Consider the following 17,044-nt stretch of genomic DNA (forward strand, 5'->3'; position numbering starts at 1 on the left):
TTCAGCCAGGCTTGTATTCCCTAACAATTCCCGGTACCTCATCATGATTTCTTTGGGTAGAAGAGTAACAGTGAAAACCTTACCAATGGCACAACTCCCCAGTGCACAAGGAAAAGAAGTAACAAATTGTCAAGTGCTTCAAATATTTGTCCTGCTTTGCTGCAAGAGTTGTGCTGCAGTCACAGTGTGGGAAGCCAAGAGAAGCTGCAGCTGGGGGCACATCTTGTGACAGGAGCTGCGCCTTGTTCTCCAGGACAGGTTTTTGGAAAGAACAGACGGGACTGTGGAGAAGATTCTGGGAAAATTGAAACAACTTTTTTATGAAATGAAAATCAAATCAAAAGAAACAACCAATATGTTTTTCTCTATTTTTCTCTATTTATTTTTATGTTCCCCTTTTCCATCTTGCACTTTCTCCATCCCATTCATTCCAAATGGATCTCACCTCTAAGATCTGAGACTTGGCAAGTTTTAGACACTGTAAAATACCATGAGCTATACCCAGTTTGCCTTGCCCTGTTTTCCTTGGAAAGCAATGCTGGAGACACAAGTGCAGTGCTTGGGTCGGGTACAAATTCTGCATTCAGGGAATGTGCTCAGATGGTGCCTGACCCTCAGCAGGGACAAGGCACAGCAGCAGCCAAGGGCATTTCCTGTGCCCCTGTGCAGGAGTCAAGACTCTGGCTCTTGGCTCAACACGGCAAAGTTCCCGTGTTTGGCCAGGCTCAGGGGCTGCCCGGGGAGTGCGGGGCTCGGGCCGGGGCCGAGCGGGCAACGGACAAACGGACACGGGGACAAACTGTCCCGGTGCTTCAGTTGCAGCGGCGGCAGCAGCGGCAGCAGCAGCAGCGGCGGCAGCAGCAGCAGTGAAAGCAGCGAAAGCAGCCAATTTATCACTTTTCTGTCTCTCCTCTCCCTTTCCCACTGTCCCACATTCCCTCCGGGTCTCCCTTTTCCTGCGTCCCCCTCTCTTCCAGGTTCCCTCTCCCCGTACCCGCCCGGGCCATGCCCCCGGCCCGCCCCCGGACCCGCCCACGGGCCCAGGCGGGGTTGCCCCGGCCCCGGCCTTCCCGCCGTGGTCTCGCCTCCGCCGGGCTCTGGCTGTGCTGGCGCTGGCGCTGCTGGGCGGGCATCATTGCCTGGGGCTGGGGCGGAATCGCTGCCCTTTGGCTCCGCCTTGCCCGATCCCGGCCCCGGCCCCGACGCAGGCTCCGGTCCCGGCCTCGGCCCCGGCCCCGACCCCGGCCCCGACCCCGGCCCCGACCCCGGCTCCTCCCGGGGCCCGCGGAGGACACAGGCGGCGCGGCCGCTGCCGCCGCCTCCGCTGCGGCTTCCCCGGCCCGAGCTCCGCCGCTCAGCAGCGCGGCCGCTGGCCCCGAGCCGCCGCTGCCGCGTTCCAATGAGGGAACGCCTGCGGATGCCAGGCCCGGGGAGCTCGGGGAGCGCTCGGGGGACGTTCCTGTCCCCGGGCCAAGCGCTGACAGCCGCGACTCGCCCCCAGGGAAGGCGCAGGAGGCCCTGCAGGAGCGCTACGAGCTGGGCCCGCTGCTGGGGCGCGGCGGCTTCGGCAGCGTCTTCGCGGCCACGCGACTCTCGGACGGCGCCCCGGTGAGCGGTGGGCAGAGGAGGAGGAGGAGGAGGGGGCGGAGGAGATGGCGGGGGCGCGGCGGGGCGGGCAGCGAGCTCAAGCCTCTGCTGCTCCTTACTCGCAGGTGGCCATCAAATGTGTGCCGCGGGATCGCGTCCGGCTCTGGGGCGAGCTGGTGAGTGTGCGGGGCCAGCGGCAGAAGCCGGGGCGTGCCGGGCAGGGATGAGCCGGGGCCCGGCGGGGTGGGAGCCGCCGAGAGCCCTGCGGGGAGAGCGGGCGTGGGGTGAGCGAGGTGTGCAGAGCATCCCGGGCTGGCTGAGGGGTCCCAGAGCCCTGGCCCGGCCTCAGCCCCACTGACAGCACCGTGCTCCTCCCGCAGCCCGACGGCACCCGTGCTCCCATGGAGATCGTGCTGCTGGACAGGGTGTCCTCTGGCTGTGCTGCAGTCATTCAGCTGCTGGAGTGGCTTGAGCTCCCCGACAGCTTCGTGTTAGTGTTGGAGCGTCCACAGCGGTGCCAGGACCTCTCGCATTTGCTGGCGGAGCGGAGGTTCCTGCCAGAGGAGGAGGCGCGGGGGCTCTTTCGCCAGGTGCTGGAGGCCGTGCAGCACTGCAGCAGCTGCGGGGTCCTGCACAGGGACATAAAACCGGAGAACATCCTGCTCGACCTGGCCACAGGGCAGCTGAAATTGATCGACTTTGGCTGTGGCGCCTTCCTGCAAGACACAGCCTACACCCAGTTTGCAGGTGAGCCCTCGCAGGGGATGCTCCTGGCCATCTCATGGCCCAGCCTGGCTGTGGCACCGGGGATTCCCCGTGGTGCTGCCAGGATGGGATCAATGCTTGAGGCAAATTGATTTGGATGGGGGTGTGAGGGGGGCCAGCTCCCAGCCCTGCCAAGAGCCTTCAGCACCCACTGTGCCCTGGGCTGGGGCTGGGACAGCCAGCCTGACAAAAACCCCCATGGGGGTAGCAGAGGGCGGGGGTCTGACCCCATGCCCCAGAGAGTTTAGTGAGTCAGTGAGGAAGGGCTTGAACTCCTCTGCTCCCCACGTTTGCCTTGGCCTATTAACAATGTGTTGGAAGCCATGCAGGCAGGGAGGAGAGTGTTTTTTCTCTACCACGGGGTGGGTTTTTATTTGCTTGTCATGGTTGGGCCTCCCCAGTGCTTCTGCTGCCCTCTTGCAGCAGCAGTGGCTTCTTTTCCAACCCTGGGTTTGTAGCCAAGTGCCAGGTGCTGGCAAGAGGGCAGTGGGTCACCCCGTGTGTCTCTGGGGCAGCCCCCACATGCCCAGGGATGCTGGGGCCAGGCTCTGGGAGCAGCAGCATTCCCCTGATGATCTCCATCTGTGTTCCACAGGAACCCTGTCCTACAGCCCACCAGAGTGGATCCACCAGCAACGCTACCATGGCCAGGCAGCAACAATCTGGTCCCTGGGCCTCCTGCTCTACCAGCTGGTCATAGGGAAGCACCCATTCATGAGGGGCCAGCAGATCATCTGGGGGCGGATCTTGTTCCCACGACGGCTCTCCCAAGGTAAATCCTCATCTCTGGGCACAGGGGGAACACCAGGCTTGGGAGACAGCTGTGGGCTCATGAGCATCCTGCTCTGGCAGCTGCTGAGGAGGTGGCACATGTCCTGCTCTCCTGCAAACAGGGAATCCATGGGGAAGTTGAGGCCCAGCTCTGGGCACACCCAGCATGGCCTGGGCACTGGAAGGGGGCGGCAACTTCTCCAACTGACTGGTGATTCCTGGTTTCTCTCTTCAGAATGCCAAGATATTATTAAGAGGTGTTTGTCCATGCAACCCTCGGACAGGCCATCCTTAGAAGACCTTTTGCGCGATCCTTGGATGCAGGCTGTTCATCTGCCCTAGGAGATGGGAGAGATCCACATGCACAGTTGGATCCAGGGGCCTGGCAGGTAACAGCTCCACACATTTCTTGGCAATCGGTGGCAAAGCAAACCAGGCTGTTTTTGTCGTGCCTGTAGCTCTGAGCAGGGGTCATCAGAAGGGAACACACAGCTCTTGGGCTGGAGCTGAGCTGGACACCTGGTGTAGCAAGCACTGGTGGCCACCATTCCCCCTGTTTTTGCTTGTCTGCTTCACTGATGGCTGGGACCCTGGGCAGAGCACTGACAGCCTGGTCTGGCCCCTAGGCAAGGAGAAGGAGCCCCTGGAGAAGCTGTTACCAGCTGGGGCTGCTGCTGGAGACACCAAGGACAACCTCAAGGATGGCAATCTCTTCCTCCAGCTGGCCAGCTGAAGATGATGGATTTCAATTCTGGCATGTCTTCTTCAAAGACTCGCTCCACGCCCAATTTGCAGGTGAGTCCACAGCCAGGGGATGCTCCCAGATCTGGGCATGGCACAGCCTGGCCAGGCACCAAAGGTTCCCCCCTTGGCTGGGGTGGATGCAAGCAATTCTTCAGTTGGCTGCCAAGCTGCTTTTTGTCTCTGGACAGCTGCTGAGGGGCTGGGTCTGCCGTGGCTGGCTGCAGGCTGGGCACATGGCCTGCCCTCCTGCTCTGCTCCCAAAGGCAGCAGTGATGGGCAGCTTTGGGCCCAGCTCTGAGCACGGCCAGCATGGCCTGGGCACCGCGGGTGGCTGGGACAAGGGGACAGGAGCCTTCAGCTGACGGGCGGTTTCTGGTTTCTCTCCTTGCAGCCGGGCTCTGCGGATGCTGAGGCTGCTCTGGGCTCTGCCAGGGCTCTGCTGGGCTCAGCCCCAGGCACAGCTGGGCTCACCCTGCCCTCCCATTGCTCTGACAGCTTTGCATCACACGAGCCCGTTCCCAGCACACCGCCTGAGCTTTCTACTTTTGCAGGTGAGTGAGACTCTCCTGCAGGCCAAGAGATTGCAGTTAGGGACACACATCCAATTGGCAAGAACCCAAACTCTCCACAGTCCCAGCTGAATGCCTGCATCTGCACAGGATGTTTTCTGTGTCCCACTCTTCCTTTCTTTTTGGCTGCAATTGTGCAATTGCACTTTCTTCCTCCTCTAGAAGTGCCACTGCTGTGTTCCTGAGGCAGTGCAGTCTGGAGCTGATGGATGAAGAATCGCCCCTCTGCACTTCCAAACCAGAGCAAAAAGCTGTAAGTGGGACTTTGCATCTTTAAGAAACCCCTGAATGTTTGAAAGGGAATGTGCGGCTCATTCACAGGGTGAGAAGGAAGGGCATCTTCTAAAGGATTTGGGGTTTGACAGAATTTAGATTCCCAGTGCTGCTTGGAGCTGTGAAGGCGCAAAGCAGTTTCTTCTTGCTTCACTCCAATTTCACCACAATTTAAAATAACAATATTGGAATCAAACCCCACAAACTTTTTCAAAAAGGTTCCTGACGCCGGTAAGATGCATCATGCCATCAGCACATTTACAAAGTAAATAACTGAGTTTTATGTTTCAAAAGACCAATTACACCTTAATTCAAAGTTAGAGAAGATTTTTCACTACACACTTGGGTTCTGTTTTTATCTTTCACATTTTATAGAAGTTTTTTTTATTTTTCCGCATTTTTCCCCTTAAAACAGAAATCATGCTATGAAAAAGAATTGTCCTTTGCTCCTGGTTCCTGTGTGGAGCAGCTCCCTTCCCGCTGGCTGAGCTGCTCAGGCAGAGCCCGGCAGCTCCTGGCCCTGCAGGGCTGAGGCTTTTCCCCGTTGCTGGGCACAGACTGATGGAGCAGCACTGCTGAACACGGGCACACGCAGAGGGAGCAGAGCAGCTGCCTTTGCCCACCTGAAGCTCCAAGGCCAAACTCTGAGCAGACACGGCTGGAAGAGAGTCACAGGCTCCCTGTTGGCTCTGCTGCCCCACTTGTGCCTGGCCCAGCTCTGCGTGAGGCACAGGGAGAACAAGGGGCAGCTCCCTCCCAGCCCCAGCCCAGGGACCCCACCAGCCCCTGGCCTTGGGGCACTGTCAGCACCCACTGCTCCAGCCACGGCTTGTGCTGGCACTGACAGCAACAACCAAACTGGGGCTGGTCCCGAGGGAGCAGTAGCAGTGCCTGGATCTGATCCCTCAGTGTGGGGCAGTGCTGGAAAAATGATCGCAGCAGCAGCACCAGCACCAAAGGCATCAGCAGCAGCACCAGCAGCAGCACCAGCAGTGCCAGCAGCACCAGCAGTAGCATCAGCAGCAGCACCACCAGCAGCAGGAGCAGCACCACCACCAGCACCAGCTTCACCAGCAGCGCCAGCAGCAGCACCACCAGCAGCACGATCAGCAGCAGCACGAGCGGCAGCACCAGGGGCAGGATCAGCACCAGCAGCAGCACCAGCAGCACCAGCAGCACCAGCAGTACCAGCAGAACCAGCTCCAGCAGCACCAGCTCCAGCAGCACCAGCACCAGCAGTAGCACCAGGGGCAGGATCAGCACCAGCAGCACCAGCAGCAGCACCAGCAGTACCAGCAGAACCAGCTCCAGAAGCACCAACAGCAGCAGCAGCAGCACCAGCACCAAAAGCAGCACCAGCACCAAAAGCAGCACCAGCAGCAGCACAACCAGCAGCCGAAGCAGCAGCAGCACCAGCACCAACAGCACCATCAGTGCCAGCAGTACCAGCACCAGCAGCACCAGCATCACCAGCAGCAGCAGCACCAGCAGCACCAGCAGTACCAGCAGAACCAGCAGCGGTAGCAGCACCAGGGACAGGACCAGCACTAGCTTCACCAGCAGTGCCAGCAGCAGCACCACCACCAGCACGAGCAGCACCACCACCAGCACGAGCAGCACCAGCAGCACCAGCATCACCAGCAGCAGCAGCAGCAGCAGCATCACCTGCAGCACCAGGACCAGCAGCACCAGCAGTACCAGCAGAACCAGCAGCAGCACTACCACCAGTGCCAGCAGCAGTACCACCAGCACCAGCAGTAGCACCAGGGGCAGGATCAGCACCAGCAGCACCAGCAGCAGCACCAGCCATAGCATCAGCAGCAGCACCAGGGGCTGGACCAGCAGCAGCACCAGCAGCACCAGAAGCAGCAGCATCAGCAGCAGCATCAGTGGCAGCAGCAACAACAGCAGCAACAATAGCAGCAACAGCAGCAGCACCAGCAGCACCAAGAGCAGCACCAGCATCAGCACCAGAAGCAGGACCAGCAGCACCAGCAGCACCAGTACCAGCAGCACCAGCAGCAGCACCACCACCACCAGCACCAGCAGTGCTAGCAGCACCAGCAGCAGCAGCAACAGCAGCAACAGAACCGCCAGCACCAGCAGTAGCACCAGGGGCAGGATCAGCAGCAGCAGCAGCAGCACCAGCATCACCACCAGCAACATCAGTGGCAGCACCAGCACCAGCAGCACCAGCAGTGCCAGCAGCAGCAGCAGCAGCAGCAGCAGCCCCAGCACCAGCAGCACTAGCAGCAGCAGCACCAGCAACAGCAGCACGAGCACTGCCAGCACCAGCAGCACCAGCAGCAGCACCAGGGGCTGGACCAGCACCAGCAGCACCAGCAGCAGCACCAGCAGAAGCACCAGCAGCACCAGCATCACCAGTACAGCATCAGCAGCAGCAGCACCTGCAGCACCAGCAGCACCACCAGCAGCATCAGTGGCATCACCAGCACCAGCAGCACCAGCAGAACCAGCAGCAGCACTGCCACCAGTGCGAGCAGCAGCAGCACCAGCACCGCCAGCACCAGCAGTAGCACCAGGGGCAGGATCAGCACCAGCAGCACCAGCAGCAGCACCAGCCATAGCATCAGCAGCAGCACCAAGGGCTGGACAAGCACCAGCAGCAGCAGCACCAGAAGAAGCAGCACCAGCAGCACCATCAGCAGCATCAGTGGCAGCACCAGCAGTACCAGCACCAGCAGAAGCAGCAGGAGCACCACCACCACCACCAGCAGCACCAGCAGAAGCACTAGCAGCACCAGTGGCAGCACCAGCAGTACCAGCAGCAGCAGAGGCAGCAGCACCAGTAGCACCATCGTCACCAGCACCAACACCAGCACAAGCAGCACCAGTAGTGCCAGCAGCAGCATCAGCATCACCAGCACCTGCACCAGTGCCAGCAGCAGCAGCACCAGCACCAGCAGCACCAGCAGTAGCACCAGGGGCAGGATCAGCACCAGCAGCACCAGCCATAGCATCAGCAGCACCACCACCAGCACCTGCACCAGCAGCAGCACCACCAGCACCAGCACCAGCACCACCAGCACCAGCAGTGCCAGCACCCGCAGCAGTACCAACAGCAGCACATGGAGCTGACTTTCAGTGCAGCCTCTGCCATGCTTCCCTCCCTGTGCAGCGCTGTCACAGCAGCCTGAGGCACCTGGGAGCCCTCAGTGCCAGCAGGGACTTGAAATGGCAGCCCTGGGCTCCTGCATGTTACGCCAGGAACAGAGCTGGGGACTTCCTCTCCATGTGGAGCTTCCAGATGGAAAAGGCTGCTGTGACCAGGCAGCTCCAAGGGCCTCCAGAAAGGAGGGGCTCGACCCCTTGATCTGTGCCAGTCCCACAGTCCTGGGCAGCAGCCACAGAGCCCTGGGGGAGCAGAGGGCACAGCAAGAGCGACAAAAGCAGTCAAGGTCAGAGACTGGGAAGAGCCAGACCTGGGAGCAGGAACAGCTGCCTCATTGAACTCCTGGAGAAAGCTCTTGGCTGGTTCAAAGCCCTGAAAGGTGTGAAGGGCAGAGAAGAGGCCACACCAAACAATGCTCCTGTTTTCACACCTCCCCTCTCTGTGTCCCAGAAGGAATTGGATGAACTGTATTCTTCTCTCTGAGTCGTCTCGTTCAGCGTGAGCAGCTCAGCACCAGGAGCTGAAGGAGCTGAAGCCTCAGGCCACAAGAGCTGAGCAAGAGGGGGCTTTTGGGCCAAAGTAATGCTGCTAAGTAATGGACCTAGCTGAATGCAGCAGATAGAATCCTGCAATTTTAGAATCCATTTTGCTGGAAAAGGCCTCTGAGCTCATCCAGTCCAGCCAGTCACCCAGCAGTTTCAAGCCCAGCACTAAACCTCGTCCCTGAAGTGCCAAGGTCTGAACAACAGGCCCTGAGCCAAAGGTGACCTCTGGATGAACCTTCCAACCAGAGGTTATCTGTCTGTCTGCTCATTACTGAAATATGCATGGTCATTAGCACTGTGATAGATGGATCCACTCATCAATGAAACATGGATTGACCTTTCTGTGTTTAGAAGCCAGACAAGGCGATTCAGTCTGATATCTGGCCTTGTTTGGGGTGTATGGACAGAGTCAACTCCCTTGGTTCCTCCTTGAGGCCTGGCCAGGCTTTGGTAGGGACCCAAGAGGAGGATGAAACCAGATGTTCCCACAGCAGAAGTGCTGTCAGTTTGTTTATTCAGCACTATCAAAGCTGGGCCCTCTCTCACAGCAGAGGTTGAGCCTCACCTGTGGCTGGAGGCACCTGCAGGATTTCCCAGTGTCCAGGAGTGGCTCTCCAGTCCTTGGCTGTGACAGCTTCCCCAGCTGATGGGTGGATCTGGGGATGGCAAAGTCTGAGGGGAACTGGATCTTTGTTAATGCCTGCAGGCAATCTTTGGCAGTGATGATTGGGTGCATTGCTGAGCTGCTCCTTTTGTGATCCTTTGCTGCTTGGAGCTGCAGTAAGTGACACTGATTCCTTCAGGTGGTGTTGGTGCCTTTGGTGCTGACCCTGCCCACTGGTGAAACCAAATTGGCAAAGTCTGGCCAGATCACAACAAAATATCACTTTTTAAATGTAAATGTAAGGAATCTGTCCCATCTCAAATTCCCAGAAGGGAAGCCCTCCCCAGAGTTCACTGGCTCTGGAGTGGGGCTGAGGTGGGAGCACCGTGCGAGCAGTGGGGCAGTCGGTTAAAAGAGGCTGAACCGCAGGATGTCTTAAAATGCATCCAAACATTGCATATGGAAAAAGGAAAAGAACTTGTGGGTTTGGGAAGACAAGGATGGATTTTCTTAACAGCACCAACGGAAGGAACAGTTGTTTTTTGGAATGCTCCCACATGAAGGTACAGAAAAAGGTTTTAGTCTTGAGCTCAGGTTTGTTTGTGCAAGTAACATAATAACAATAACAATAACAACACAATAATATATATTTATATATATAATCAAAACTCAATAATGTGAAATAATGCTGAAAATACCAATTTGTGAGTTTTGGCTGCTCACTGTAACACCAAATACCCTACAAAAAAGAACTGGCAAAGACCCAAATGTCAATGGTAAACTTTGTGAATTGTATACAAGGAATAAAGGAGGAAGGGATAAAACTGGCTATTTTTATAGGGTTTGTTGATACTATGATGCAGAATGCTTTGTCTGTTCCTGTGAAAAACACACTGATTAAGACTGCTGGGTTTTTCATGTACCAGACTCTCTACAAGCTGCGGGATTGGTTGAACACGTGAAGGAGTTGTTAAAAGAGCAGTTGATAAAATGAGGAGATGGGAACCTGTCCTGGTGGAGAACCCATCTCCCAGATGTGTTCCATGCCCTTAACAATGGGCCCACTGGGGAAATGGAAACCCCTGGGTGTGCACGGCTGCACCCAATTTGCAAACACAACCATGGACAGTGAGACTTGGACTGCCTGGGAAATGGTTCTGGGTGTGATGGCCCCTGACAGGGCCACCCCAGAGGCTGCAGGGCTGGACCTTCATGCACTGGAATTAATTAGGAAAAAGCCAAAGCAAATGAAAGTTAACAATACAAGAACAGGAATTCAGATTCCTCCAGGATGCTTTGGTTTGGTAACTGCTCACTTGAGCTTGGCCTTGAAAAGTGTTGATGTCATGGGAGGAGGAATTGATGCAGATTATGAAGGAGAAATTAAAGAAATTCTGTTAAAAATGAATGAAGAAGATTGGATTATTCAACCCCATGACAGGTTATCCACAAATATTGATATTGCAGTTTAAAAACGATTGTGAAAGAAGGAGATCCACCTCCAATCAGCACTGTTTGTGGAGATAAAAGGTTTGGATGCAGCAGTCCTAATAATTGGTCCAGAGTGTGGGTCCAGAGGCCAAATGGCCCTCCAGAGGCAGCTGAAGGAACAGCTCTGGGGAAAGACAACACTGTTTGAATCCTGAAACCTGAGCATGAAGAATGGGAATATATCCCTGCAGCCAAGTGTTCTCTGCCACGACAAGTCAATATTGTTTTACAGATGCTGCCAGAGCAAATCTCCCTGTTTGGCCCAACGACCCCTTTGGAAAATGTTCTGATCCACAGGGCTCCATGTAAAGGCTGATGTGACACTGAGGGACTTGCACACCAATTCCAGCCAGGAGCTGGAAATTGGGATCCTCTCCCCTTCGGCTGGAGAATTGCCAGGTCCCAGTCCCTGATGGGCACCCAGGCTCCTGGCTGGAATTGGTGTGGAAGTCCCTCAGTGTCACATCAGCCTTCACATGGAGCCCCGTGGATCAGAGCATTTTCCAAAGGGGTCGTTGGGGCAAACAGGGAGATCTGGTCTGGCAGCATTTGTAAAACAATATCCCATAACATCAGCTTGTTGTGGCAGAGAACACTTGGCTGCAGGGATATTCCCATTGTTCCTGCCCAGGTTTCAGGATTCAAACAGTGTTGTCTTTCCCCAGAGCTATTCCTTCAGCTGCCTCTGGAGGGCCATTTGGCCTCTGGACCAATTATTAGGACTGGTGCATTCAAACTCTTGATCTCCATGAACAGAGGTGATTTGAGGTAGATGTCCTTCTTTCACAATTGTTTTTAAAACTGCAGTATTAATAACTGTACTATCCTGCCATGGGGTTGGAAAACAAAATCTTGTTCATTATTGTTTAACAGACTTACTTTAATTTCTCCTTGATAATCTGCATCAATTCTTCCTCCCATGACATCAACACTTTGCAAGGCCAAGCTCAAGTGAGCAGTTACCAAACCAAAGTGTTCTGGAGGAATCTGAATTCCTATTCTTGTATTGTTAACTCTCATTTGCTTTGGCTTTTTCCTAATTAATTCCAGTGCATGAAGGTCCAGCCCTGCAGCCTCTGGGGTGGCCCTGTCAGGGGCCATCACACCCAGAACCATTTCCCAGGCAGTCCAAGTCTCACTGTCCATGGTTGTGTTTGCAAATTGGGTGCAGCCGTGCACACCCAGGGGTTTCCATTTCCCCAGTGGGCCCATTGTTAAGGGCATGGAACACATCTGGGAGATGGGTTCTCCACCAGGACAGGTTCCCATCTCCTCATTTTATCAACTGCTCTTTTAACAACTCCTTCACGTGTTCAACCAGTCCTGCAGCTTGTAGAGAGTCTGGTACATGAAAAACCCAGCAGTCTTAATCACTGTGCTTTTCACAGGAACAGACAAAGCATTCTGCATCATAGTATCACCAAACCCTATAAAACCAGCCAATTTCACCCCTTCCTCCTTTATTCCATGTATACAATTCACAAAAGTTTACCACTGACATTTGGGTCTTTGCCAGTCCTTTTTTGTAGGGTGTTTAGTGTTACAGTGAGCAGCCAAAGCTCACAAATCAGTACTGTCAACATTATTTCACATTATCAATTTTTAATTATGTATATAAATATATATTATTGTGTTATATTATTATCATCATTATCATCATTATCATCATTATCATCATTATTATAATCATTATCATTATTGTTCTTGTTCTTGTTGTTTCACTTGCACAAACAAATCTGAGCTCGAGACTATAACCTTCTTCTGTCACTCCACATGGGAGTGTTCCAAAAACAATTGTTCCTTCTCTTGGTGCTTTTTCCTATCTTAGCTGTTAACAAAATCCATCCTACTCTTCCCAAACCCCCAAATTCTTTTCCTTTTTCCACATGCAATTTTTGGATTCATTTTAAGGCTGATTTACTAAAATATGGATATGATCTGGTATCAATATCCAACTGAGACAGACAAAGACTCTTTAACTGTTTCAGGGTTAAAAAGTGTATGTTTATTCACAGTGCTGGGCTGATGTGTCAGGTCACCCCTTAATACACACGGCCCGGAGTACAGGTGAATACAGGCTTTTTATTTACAGAAGTATTGAATACAAATACATATTCATGACCCAGTTCCCACCAACTTTTCACTTCCTATGCTACTTAGGAAAAAAAGCAGTTAAGCATGCGTAGTTTGATCCTTGAAATGGGTCAGTGGTCTTTTTCTGAGGAGGGGTCACAGAAGGGAGGAAGGGATATGGTTCTTCCTTGTTCTGCCCTTTCTACCTTTTCAATGCAAAGTGACAAATGGACCCTTGGCTGGGCTCCTTGTTTCATATCTTCAATGAGTTTCTGATTTGCAACTGTCTTATGTTCTTGAAGTTCTTTACCAGATACTTTATTTCTCACTCTAAGCCCAACTGAACAAGCATAACGTTGACAATTAGTTGTTAGCCAATGCTTTACCTCTATTTTAGCAAGGCCTTTCTATCTACCTTTAATTTTAGCAAGGCCCATCTATTTATTTTAATTCGAGTTTGTCACTCTGAAAACTCAGCTTCTGAGTATGCTAACATAGTTTTCTAAGTACTTTCCCAGGACAGTAACTGTAAGCATAGATATGTGTACATTCTTTCTGTTACACGTCTTGTGATGGGCATCTCTCATGGCCAGTGCAGTGAGAAAGTGTTATCCTGACCATCCAATCCCTGGCCATGGTCAGAAGCCTATAAATCCTGGGAGGAAAAATAAACTCTCTCTTCTTTTCACCACACCTCGACCTGTGTCCGTGTGATCTATTCATCTTCAGCGGCAACAGACAGATGGTATTCCATTTTTAATCCTGTGGGACAAACTGCATTATGGTTCAATTCCACCTGTCCAATATGTACACATAAACCTTTTGAGAAAGTCTGGGGCTGCAATTGGATCCAGCTGCTTCCAGTCCCTTTTCTTAGAAGGGATTTGAAAGTCTAGGCATTCTGGAGGGGTTTGAGGATCCACGGTGGCTGTTGAGTGTCATTTCTCCACTTCATGACTCAGCAGGAGTTTCTCCAATAAAGAAATAAAGCTTTTGCCAGAAGCTCCCACTCTGCCCATGACAGGAAGCCCTGGGAGTGTCTGTAATATCCCGGCTCTTTGGCAGCCTGGGGACTCCTGGGATGTCACCGTGGAGCCTGCATGAGTGCCTGTGACAGAGCAGTGCCTTTGCAGCCCATGGTCCCGTGGGATGTCACCATGGAATTACTGTGACTGTGTCTGACCACACGGCTCTTCAGCATTCCCAGAAACCCCTGGGAGGTCTCTCTGTAGCCCCTGTCTGTGCCTGTGACATTGCAGCTCTTGAACAGCCTGGAGACTCTGGGAATGGCCCCATGGATCCCCTCTGAGGGTCTGTAACAAATCTGATCCTTGGTAGGCAGCCATCACCAGGACCTGTTGCTCTGGTCTCTTTCCATGGCTACCATTACAGCCCCCTGTTACTATGATTTATTTCTATGGCAACCATCACTGTCGCCTGTAACTATGGTCTGTTTCCATGGAAATGACCACTGCCTCCTGTTGCTATGGTCTGTTTCCATGGCAACCATTGCAGCCCCCTGTAGCTATGGTCTGTTTCCATGGCAACCATCACAGTCCCCTGTTGCTATGGTCAGTCCCTTGGCAGCTCCATGAAGACCCCATGCCTCAGTTGTTGCTGTGGACAACAGCTCAGGCCTGGAGCCAGAGCCCATTGCCATGGCAACCATTTGCAGTCCCATCCCCAGGCTCATGGGATCACAGAGCCACAGAATTGGCTGAGTTGGGAGGGACCCATGGGGATCCTCCAGTCCAACTGCTGGCCCTGCACAGGACACCCCGACAATCCCAGCCTGGGCCTGGCAGCACTGGCCAAGTGCTGCTGGAGCTCAGACAGCCCTGGAGCTGGGAGCCCTCCCTGAGGAGCCTGTTCAGTGCCCCAGCAGCCTCGGGGGAAAAACCTTTTCCTCACATCCAGCCTAAATCTGCCCAGCTCAGCTCCAGCTGCTCCCTCCACTCCTGTCCTTGGCCACCAGAGGGAAGAGGTTCCTGCAGCCCCCAGCCAGGGACCCGCTCCCAAGGCTGCTGCCACGGCAACCAGGCCTGGCACCAGCTGGGATGCTCGGTTTCCACAGGCTGGGCTTCAGGAATGGGATTCCCCAATTTCCTGCTCCAGCTAAAACTGCACTGCCACTCGCTTCCATCCCAACTCCTGTGGAAAGCACAAAAGGCAAAGATCCCGGGTTGGGATAAGAACAATTTGCTGGGAACAGCAACGAGATAAGGAACAAACAGGAACAGAAACAATTTTGGTAACAGGAGGGATAAGACAAACTATTTACGAAGAAAACTACAACACCAGCAACTGGCTCTTCCTGGCCACGTATTTTCTCATGCCTGGAAGAGAGAGAGCGAGTCCTTTTCCTGCCCCTGGCAATGATCTGAGATGGGATTGAATCTAATGACAGGGCCATGGTCAGACCCTCACATTCCACAATGCAAAATCATGATATTGCCATGGGCAGGAAGAGGTACAGGTGTGGATCACAGGGAACATGGATCACCAGGTGTCTTGCCAACATGGGTCCTTCAAGGGGGGATGAAGCTGGAGCAGTGCACAAAGCTGTTCCTGCAGTTGGGTCATTTGCAGGGCTTCCCTTAGTGGTGCCTCCATTGGCGTTTGGTCAAGTGAGAGCTGTCTGAGAAGCTCTTCCCACGCTCAGGACACACGTAGGGCCTCTCCCCTGTGTGGATCATCTGGTGGATGGTCATTTGGGACCTCCAGCTAAAGCTCTTCCCACATTCCCCACACTCGTAGGGCCTCTCCCCAGTGTGGATGTGCCGGTGGGTGATGAGGGTGGATTTGTCCTTGAAGCCCTTCCCTCAGTCGGGGCAGCGGAAGGGCCCCTCCTCAGTGTGAATCCATTGGTGCTGGAGGAGATCTGAGCCACTTTGGAACCTCTTCCCACACTGGGGACACTCGTAGGGCCTCTCCCCAGTGTGGATGCGCTGGTGGATGATGAGATTGGATTTGCAGCTGAAGCCCTTCCCATATTCCCTACACTCATAGGGCCATTCCCCAGTGTGGATCATCTGGTGACAAATCAGGCTCTTGCTCTGGCTGAAGCTCTTCCCACATTCCAAGCACTCATAGGGCTTCTCCCCATCCTGAAGCTGCTCATGGACCACCAGCTCAGAGCCCCAGCTGGATCTCTGGTCACCTTCCCTGCACAGGGTGGGTCTTTCCTCCTCAGAGGAAAAGGGGTTTGGAGCCCCTCTTCTTGCAGGATCTCCAGGGCTTTTTCTTGCACTCTGGAGCCACTCAAAACAGCCTCATCTATGAGGTTCTGCTGTGGGGATCTGTCCTCTCTGGTCTCCATCCTCAGCTCCACGTCTGGGGGAGGAAGGACAAGGAGAGGATGGGATTTGCCTCCGTGCCAGAGGGAAGGGGAAGGAGATCCCCCCAGTGCATCCCCGGCAGGACGGTGTCGGCAGCGGGGTTGTCCTGCAGCTGGGGGCCATGCTGGGCTGGGAGATGGAGCAGGAGAGAGGGGGAAAAGGGCACTGACTTCCTCCTCACCTGCCCGGGTGTCCTGGGGCATCTTCCTCTTCCTCACAGCCTCCTCCTCAATCTGGACAAGGTTTAGGAATGAGAAATTCTGGTTTGTGAGAAAACAAGGAATGAACACATTGAATGAGCCCAACAGGATATTTAGGAATGCCTCAAACCATCAGCAAACGCTGCCCTGCTCTGCGGGCTCAGGGCAGCAGAAGGAGCCCCAGGGCTGCCGACACAGCCGCAGCAGGAAGGGCACGGGGCCTTGCACAGAAGCTGGCACGGCCTCCTTTGGACACATCCTGTCTGGTGACCATCCTAAACCCACACAGGCTGTGACACAGACATGGAACGTGTGGGCCAGGGCACAAATGCTGCTCTGAGCCCTGGGGCCCAGCCAGCACTGAAATCAGCAGGTGTGGCAGAGTCCCCACTGAAGCAGACCTGCCACCCCCCGAGCCCTGGCACTGCTGGTGCCCTTCTCCTGCCCCAGAGACCTGTGCCCCTGGGGGGCTTCTGTGCCAGAGGGCAGCCAAAGCCCAAGTGCATTGGGGGCTGGGCTCCTTCCTGCAGGGGCTGATGGCAGGAGCTCCTGGAGCAACTGCTGGCAACTCTGGGCATCTGTCAGATGATGTTGCTCCTTCCTGGAATGAATTTTTTCCATGGAAGGGATTGGCAGTAGCACCAGAACACCATCAATTTCTGAGTTTCCCAGGACAATTCAGTTGTACAGAGATACTGTTATGTTTCCTTCTGCTTTTCTGACTGTCTTTCTTGCATTCTGGGGAAAAAAAAAAGAAGCTTGGTCCTATCAATTCCATCCCATCCCCTCCCATCCCATCCCAGGTGTTTTAAGGTTAAATTTGATTGTCTAGGTTGCACTTGAGTTCCAAGATTGTTTACGTGGTCAAAGGTTTGATTTGAAAGTCAAAAGTTGGATTTGAAACTCGGGGGTTGGATTTTCTGGGCAGCACATGGAAACCATGGAATAACG

General features: G+C 54.3%; 3 protein-coding genes across 3 annotated transcripts in view; all 3 read left to right on the forward strand.

The window, feature by feature from the left end:
* LOC111944947 (uncharacterized) overlaps nucleotides 1-17,044 on the forward strand; it is a 225,502-nt gene that overhangs the window by 81,864 nt on the left and 126,594 nt on the right.
* LOC147647060 (serine/threonine-protein kinase pim-1-like) lies at nucleotides 1,006-4,418 on the forward strand. The gene is made up of 8 exons (XM_086872638.1): nucleotides 1,006-1,103; nucleotides 1,209-1,608; nucleotides 1,713-1,763; nucleotides 1,968-2,334; nucleotides 2,948-3,124; nucleotides 3,359-3,512; nucleotides 3,750-3,918; nucleotides 4,259-4,418. Exons 1-6 carry the CDS (start codon nucleotides 1,006-1,008, stop codon nucleotides 3,463-3,465), a joined length of 1,200 nt encoding a protein of 399 aa, XP_086728764.1. The 3' UTR covers nucleotides 3,466-3,512; nucleotides 3,750-3,918; nucleotides 4,259-4,418.
* Nucleotides 3,859-9,459, forward strand: LOC147647061 (uncharacterized). The gene is made up of 3 exons (XM_086872639.1): nucleotides 3,859-3,918; nucleotides 5,629-6,814; nucleotides 6,915-9,459. Exons 1-3 carry the CDS (start codon nucleotides 3,859-3,861, stop codon nucleotides 7,244-7,246), a joined length of 1,578 nt encoding a protein of 525 aa, XP_086728765.1. The 3' UTR covers nucleotides 7,247-9,459.

This window comes from Cyanistes caeruleus, unplaced genomic scaffold, assembly GCF_971803275.1.
Source record: "Cyanistes caeruleus unplaced genomic scaffold, bCyaCae1.hap1.1 HAP1_SCAFFOLD_69, whole genome shotgun sequence".
Lineage (NCBI taxonomy): Eukaryota > Metazoa > Chordata > Aves > Passeriformes > Paridae > Cyanistes > Cyanistes caeruleus.